This window comes from Salmo salar, chromosome 20 (genome assembly GCF_965601325.2).
Source record: "Salmo salar chromosome 20, fSalSal1, whole genome shotgun sequence".
Classification (NCBI taxonomy): Eukaryota; Metazoa; Chordata; class Actinopteri; order Salmoniformes; family Salmonidae; genus Salmo; species Salmo salar.
Genome location: NC_138310.1, coordinates 62,436,230 through 62,444,318, shown reverse-complemented (window position 1 = coordinate 62,444,318; position 8,089 = coordinate 62,436,230). Strand labels below are relative to the sequence as shown.

At 40.7% G+C, this 8,089-nt stretch overlaps 1 protein-coding gene across 18 annotated transcripts in view; it reads left to right on the top strand.

Annotated features, from left to right (window-relative positions):
* The first annotated feature begins 293 nt into the window (after window positions 1-293).
* Window positions 294-8,089, top strand: part of elna (elastin a) — an 87,855-nt gene continuing 80,059 nt past the window's right edge. For 11 of the 18 annotated variants that reach the window (XM_045703755.2, XM_082966630.1, XM_082966629.1 and 8 more), the window contains exon 1: window positions 295-609. In XM_045703755.2, coding sequence (XP_045559711.2) covers window positions 534-609 — 76 coding nt within the window. In that variant the 5' untranslated portion in view covers window positions 295-533. Of the gene's footprint in view, window positions 610-8,089 lie in introns of all 18 variants that reach the window. The other 7 variants (XM_045703744.2, XM_045703754.2, XM_014162749.3 and 4 more) reach the window with 1 other exon arrangement.

The following is an 8,089-nucleotide window of genomic DNA, read 5'->3' as shown; positions in this document are numbered from 1 at the left end:
AAGGAACAGTCATGGAAAACAGGTAATTTCCCAAGATTTGTTCACTGGTTTACTCTCGCTCTCTTTCTCTTCCTCAGTCTCTCCCGTTCTCTTTCTCCCTGTCTCTCTCTCTTTCTGTCTCTCTCACTGTGTACTTTAAAAGATAAGTCTTCTCTGAATCCATGCAAATGTCTGGCAGACATGAGGGGGGTGGGAAGGAGGGGGTCTCTCCTTCTCTCTCTCCCTCTCGCTCTCCTTCCCTCTCTCTTTCTCTTCTCTCTCTCTCTGGCAGCAGAGCTTGCTCTGTTGGCAGGATTCACTAGAATAAAAACAGGAACACCAGACATAGGGGAGGGAAAAAACGAAGTGATCCATTGAACCGAAAGTCTTTGCCCTCTCTTAATTACGTAGTGTCCCATATCTTTTCTATTTTTTCACTTGTTTTTTCCAAATTTTTTCTTTCTTCTGTACGTAAAGACCTCTGGTTATTGGTAATTAGCTTGAGGAGAATAAAAACAGCCGATCGGGAGAGGGGTGGTGCATTGTGGAGCGAGATGGCTAACAGAAAGGTTCTATCACTCCTTCATGGATTCTTCTACCTAGCTCTGATTCAGCCCTCACTTCAAGGAGGTAGGTGTGTGCCAAGGTGAACTCAGCCATGACCTCTGCTACCTAGATAGCAGGCTTAGGGTGCAGGTCTTTTAGAACAGGTGCAGGTCAGTCTCTGTGTTTCTCTTTGCGCTTCTCAGTTGTTACACAGACACTTTAATCACTCCAACCTATTTGTTGTGTGCAGTTCTGCCTATTTCATAAAGTGTATGGTATATTTGTCATGCATGCATTGATATATATTGATCCTGTCTTTGTTTATTTTGTCTACAATCCCTGCTAAAGAAGACCTGTCTAGAAAGCAATTCAGATAACTAATTTCTGGGCATAATTCTCACAAATCCTATGCAAAACCTTTTCTCCATATAAAAGCAATTTCTTTCTCTCTCAAATACTCTTAAAATGTTTGCATCTAAAATATATACCATAATTCTAACTGAATATTACTTTTGAAAGCTGCACTTACTGTCACGTCCTGACCATAGAAAGCTGTTATTTTCTATGGTAGAGTAGGTCAGGGTGTGACAGGGGGGTTTTCTAGTTTAGTTTTTCTATGTTGTCATGTTCTAGTTTCGTATTTCTATGTTGGGTTTTGTTTGGGATGATCTCCAATTAGAGGCAGCTGGTCATCGTTGTCTCTAATTGGAGATCATACTTAAGTAGGTGTTTTTCCCACCTGGGTTTGTGGGAGATTGTTTTTGAGTAGTGTATGTTTCACCTCTGTGTCACAGTTTGTTGTTTTGTTCTTTAGTTTATGTATTGCATAGTTTCACAGTGTAAATAAAATGTGGAACGACACACACGCTGCACTTTGGTCCGCTCCTTTCTACGACAACCGTGACAGAATCTCCCACCAACCCAGGTGGGAAAAACACCTACTTAAGTATGATCTCCAATTAGAGACAACAATGACCAGCTGCCTCTAATTGGAGATCATCCCAAACAAAACCCAACATAGAAATACAAAACTAGAACATGACAACATAGAAAAACTAAACTAGAAAACCCCCCTGTCACGCCCTGACCTACTCTACCATAGAAAATAACAGCTTTCTATGGTCAGGACGTGACACTTACAGTATGACGATTCAGTAGTCTTTATTCTATCTGACTGTCTGTACAAGTGTCAAAGGTTAGCAACAAGACTTTAAAAACCACAACTTTCCATTGCACTTAAAGTTCAAGATAACAACATTCTGTTCAATTGCATTGCAGATGCACCGCTCACTGTCTCGGTTATAATTAAAAACACAATGGTAATATGCTCCATATTAGCATGTGCTTTGTATTCTTGTAGTTGTGGCTAATATTGTCCAGGTTTTGGACCAGGCTTAGTACAAAATTATGTATGTTTGGTTTTTAGAGAGGACAGTTTCCAACAGGTTTCAGTGTTTTTGAGTGTGAGTGAAATCAGGGGCATATTCATTACGCCGATTCTGTAGCAAAACAGAAGCAAACAGAACGAAACGGGGAGGGATCTAACTGAATTTGTCCAATAGAAACTCTCATTTTGCTCTGTTTGCTTCCGTTTGGTTCTTAAACGGTAAACGGTTTCCGTCAGGCCCCGGAGGGGAGTTGACTGTGTAGCTAGCTAGTGTAATGTAAAGCCCAGTCCCACACAGTACTACAGCATGTCAGTGTGCAATGCATGACTCCAGCTGGTCCCTCTTCCCCATCAGCTACAGTACGTCATGTAAAATTGACCAATAATGAATTCCCATGTGAACGGTGGTGTGGATCTGAGCGTGTGTGATTCTTCTGTTCCACAGCACTTTTAAAGATGAATTTATTTTCCCCAAAATAATGAATGCATCTTCTGTTCTCCAGCTTTTAGTGTCTGAGTCCAAGCTATTATTCTCTCTAAACTGTGTCAGATGGAGTTATAGATGGTGGAGCTACAGTCCATTTTAAAACCCATGACTGGAATATTTTGCCCTTATATAGTCTTATATTTAACTGTATCTTAATTGGTGGCTGGATGTGCAACGTTAATGAGTGTGATGGGAGTATATGGTCAAACTTAACTGAGGTGATGCATCATCAACTCTACATACAGTAATGCATCAGTAATGTGACATGTCAGACACCTGTTATAACCACCTTATGTCAAATTCATCTCATTTTGACACAAACATAAGCGTTTATGATGCTTGATACATAGGTTGGAAAAACCACAAAGTAACGTGAAAACCTATCTCCTCTTTATTAGACTTTATTGGATAGCACGTTAACTTGCATGTCAATAGAAACCCCATTCGCCTGTTAAGCACCTGTGATATTTGAAAGCGGATCTCTTAGATAAGATATTTACTCATCTAATATTATGTTTTCCCTTTTTGCCCTCACAGCAGTTTTCTTCAAACTCTTCTTTGCACTGACGTAAACTGGTGAGCCAATTGCCTCATCCGAAACAAACAGAGCTCCGTTCAGCTTTCGAGGGCAGAAGCTCAGCTCAGGCAGAATGTACAGCGTACAGACGGAGGAGCCAGCGAATATCAATATTGGCTTAGGAGCCAAACTTTGATTTACAGTGAATATAAAATCCATCCCTATCAAAGTTGTTTTGAGGTGCTGAAACCAGCTCCATCTGTCTCCGTCTGTGAGTGGAAGGTTAAGAAACCACCCTCTAGCTCGTTCCAAATAAGTGTCAATTATCTGAAAGTAATGCAAACCCCATTAACACCCAATCACCTTTTTAAGAGGGTTCGGCACCGAAAAAACCCTCTGCTTGCTCATACTTTGGACAGTTATCATGAGAATGGGATTGGAGAGTGTTTTCTTGCGAGTGTGAATGAGTAATGACGCATGAGGGAAAGTCAGGGAAGGAGTTGGTTAATAAATATGCAGCTTGTCGGTATAACTCTGTCTGGTATCCCTGAGCAGGTACTGTACTGTGGCAGACTGCTGCTCTGTCTTACTTCAAGATTTTTTTAACATTTCCATAAACAAACACCATCTGTCAGACAGATAGATTGAGGATGGGATGTTATTCTGATCAAAATAAATCTGAGAAGGACAGCTGGGGTTAAGTGGCCTCTTCCTCAAAGACACAGTCCCAAATGGCACGCTAATTCCTACATAGTGCATTACTTTTGGGCCCTTGTCAAAAGTAGTGAACTATAAAGGGCATAGGGTTCCATTTGGGATGCAGCCCTAGTCTGACTATATTGAATGCAGAGACTACAGTTGAATAAAGATCTCTCTGTAAGACTGCCTGCTCTGAGCACATTCTGTTTGATGTAAATTAGCTAATTATCTTTTCATTAATGGTGATTCCTGTGGTATCCACTCCCATCCTATGTTTACCTTGAAGTGTCTGGATAGTATGAGGCTTGTGAAGGAAAGACCAAACATTCTGTCAGCTTCCAATCCTACTGCCAATCCCCTCTGGGAATAATAACTATCCTGGCCTTCGACAAACTCTTCTCTCACCCATACTGTTATTTTCTGTACTTAGTCACACAATGTAATGTAATCAGAGTTTGTTCACTCTTTTACATGTTACATTTCCAAGAAGGGTATCAGATGTCAGTGTTTCATTTCACACCTCAGTGTACTATGTTACTTTAGCCCAGACAACTCCATTCAATGACGGATTTCAAAAACCGTGCCAGAGTCATTAGTTTCTGTTTTATGACAAACACTGTTAATGACATAACCCTGACAAGCATGCAGAGGCCTGCAGAGGATAAAAAATAACAAAAGTTCCATCGACTCTGTTCATTTCCTTCCAGCCAGTCTCAATAGAATTAAAAGCCTGAGCCGGTTAGTTTTGTTCTGCATGCAGTGCTGCCTGGATGCCCTGGAAGCCAGTTTGCCTCTTTTGGCGTTGACGCTCAGGCCTTCAGGACTTCAGAGGATTCTAATCCATTAGTTCTCTCCGTCAATGACACTCTCCTGGCCGCAGTTGAAGGTGAATGAAATCATGGCAGATCGAATGGCACACCTCGCCTGTCGGTCGGGCAGACTGGTGATGAATTGCCCTGGCTTGCTGTGTTGTGTTGCCCCTGCTTCACCACTGGTTGGGTTGGTAGATTCTCAATCTGATTATCTCGACTCTGCTCTACTTTGTTGAGCTTTGCAGCAGCTCTCTGGTTCTTTATTGGAGATGTGTGTTTGTGAGCGAACCACCTTTCTGGACTTAATCCCTTTGTATGCCAGGAAGGGATAACAGGATTAAATTGACACCCTGGTGTCTCGTGGCCCGTTGGCAGAGGGGCTACTGCTCAGTGCCATGGGGCACCTACTTAGGGGAAGACTTAAAAGTAATATGATCAGATCACATCTTCTTCAAAACTGAAACGACTGAATCCACTTAAAACTATTAACAGAAAAAAAATGACGTTTTGGACTCTTTAGAGGAATGGATACACCATCTGCATTATACCTTGATTGGGACTTGAGTAGGGTTGCAAAGGGAGGGTATATTACTGGTAACTTTCTAAGTCTACCAGTAAATTACCAGACATTTTGTATCTTTCAAGGATTTTATGTAATTGGTCACAAGTCATCTAGTGGCCCTTTTGGGTACTTCAGATTATCACAGGTGTCTGTAATTATCTCTGGCCCTCTGTGTTGCCTTTTCACACATCAAATATATACAATTATAAAATAAGATGATTTTTTTTTAATAGAATAACAAAGCTGTAAAACATTCTCCTAAATATCAACTTAGTGAATACCATTGGTGTTTAATATAAGAGTTCAGCATGAAATATCCTTTATATATTTTATTTACTTATTTTATTATGTCAATATGTCTTTGTTGTTAATGTTTTGGCACCAAACTGGTGGAAGTTGTGAAAATAGTCAATTGTTGATTAGATGTTTTTTTTAAATTCATTAGGCTAAGTGTTACCACTCATGTACAATATGGAAAAAAAATTCAAAAATGTTGAAGTATAAATTACCAAAGTTACAATAGATTGCCATACATTATATGTTAATTACCAAAATTACTGAATGTTCCGGTACCTTTGGTAAATTACCGGTACCTTTGCGCAACCCTGGTCTTGAGTTGCACTCTGAGAACCAGGCCGTGTGTACATTGTTGCTCCATGACCCTTTTCAGCACTGGAGTGAGCAGGGGCTCCTGGGTCGCTGGCAGGAGCACCTTGGGGCCGCTACTGGAGATAAGACTCTCATTCTGCTGTGTTTATTCATTACTCTCACACACTCACTGGCAGGACTGTTAACAGCTCTGACATTCTCTCCATCTTTGGCAGTTTTATATTAAAACATGCTCTCTCACTACTGCACTCTCTCTCCCGGAGCCATTTTAGAACAGGATATTGCGGCTGCGAAATCGCTTATCCAAACAAGCGCTTACAGAACATGTAGCATGGAGTGATTACTTACACACTGGTTATAGATTCTGAGCATCACGATTTTTGCAACTACGAGTGTTGTAGAAACCAAACCAGATTTGGGATGGATGAGTTGGTTTAATAGACGCATATTTCAAAAGGAGAGCACTGGAAATGTCCAGGCTGTACCGTAGCTCCCTGACTGTTCTGTACGCAACACACACTTTTATTATGTGTGTCTAGAGTATGTAACACAGATGGGCTGTTTAATGCAACCCACTTACAAATGTATGTCTGACGTTATACTATTTAAGCTTTAACATGCTCACTACTGTAATGTCACAGGTTGATGGTAAAGACTTGACATGAAATCTTCGGGAAAAAATACTACAACATTACACTGCCCATAAGTCCTTACCATGGTGAGGGAACAAGCATTGTTACATGGTTTGTTTATGCCCATGGTTTCAGTTGTGGGTAAATGTCAACCACACAAGAATCTCCCTGGAGATGTTTGGTCTGCGGGCAACTGGTGCAATATGCTCAACAAAGAAGCATACTTAGTTAACCCAGATGATTCATTCTGACCAGACTGAACAGCACAGTGAGTAGCAGGCCTGGCCCCCAAACCTGGGTTCAAATAGTATTCCAAATCATTTACAATACCTTAGCTGGGCTTGATTGAGCATGCCTTTTGCAATGGAATCAATAGTATTTAGTATTTTATTGGGATCCCCAATTAATGGCTGCCAAGGCAACAGGCACTCTTCCTGGGCTCCAAACTGGAAACAAAACAACAAATAAAATACATAACATGCGTAACACTAAATAATACTACATCAGGAGACATAATACTTCGATGTCTCCTGCCTTATGATCCATTCCGGCTCACAGAAACAAAGGCTTGTGCAAGTCCACCCGCCTACATAAGACAATAGATAATACAGTGCAAATTACAATTCAAAATATATAAAAATGTCTGTGTCTCTTCACAGTTACCATTTTGCCGTAACGGTGTACTTTTATCTGATTTTTAATCTGTTTTTTTTGCTAGCTTGAGTTACCTGGCGTGGCGGAGAGTTTTATGTAGTCATCTCTCTATTTAATACTATGCGTTTCTCAGCCTCTGTTCTGGACCTGGTGACTGTGATTGCATGTTTTGTGCGGTACCGATGAGTGTCCGAACTGTGTGCTAACTGCTTGAACAGACAGTCCGGTACCTTCAACACATCAACACCTCGCACAAAGACCAATATTGATGCAGTCAATCTCTCCTCAACTTTGAGCCAGGAGAGATCGACATGCATGTTACTGACATTTGCCCTCTGTGTACATCTAAGTGCTGCTCTGTTCTGGACCAACTGCAATTTACTTACACTACCGTTCAAAAGTTTAGGGTCACTTAGAAATGTCCTTGTTTTTGAAAGAAAAGCAATTTTTTGTCCTTTAAAATAACATCAAATTGATCAGAAATACAGTGTAGACATTGTTAATGTTGTAAATGACTAATGTAGCTGGAAACGGCAGATTTTTTATGGAATATCTACATAGGCATACAGAGGCCCATCATCAGCAAACATCACTCCTGTGTTCCAATGGTACGTTGTGTTTGCTAATCCAAGTTTATAATTTTAAATGGCTAATTTATCATTAGAAAACCCTTTTTCAATTATGTTAGCACAGCTGAAAACTGTTGTTCTGATTAAAGAAGCAATAAAACTGGCTTTCGTTAGACTAGTTGAGTATCTGGAGCATCAGCATTTGTGGGTTCGATTACAGGCTCAAATTGGCCAGAAACAAAGGACTTTCTTCTGAAACTCGTCAGTCTATCCTTTTTCTGAGAAACGAAGGCTATTCCATGCAAGAAATTGCCAAAAACTGAAGATCTCGTACAACGCTGTGTACTACTCCCTTCACAGTTCAGAGCAAACTGTCTCTAACCAGAATTGAAAGAGTGGGAGGCCCCGGTGCACAACTGAGAAAGAGGATAAGTACATTAGAGTGTCTAGTTTGAGAAAGACACCTCACAAGTCCTCAACTGGCAGCTTCATTAAAAAGTACCCGCAAAACACCAGTCTCAACGTCAACAGTGAAGAGGCAACTCCGGGATGCTGGCCAATTTCTCGCATGGAATAGCCTTCATTTTTCAGCTATTAACTATTGTTCACCTAATACCTTTTTTACAGTATTGGTTA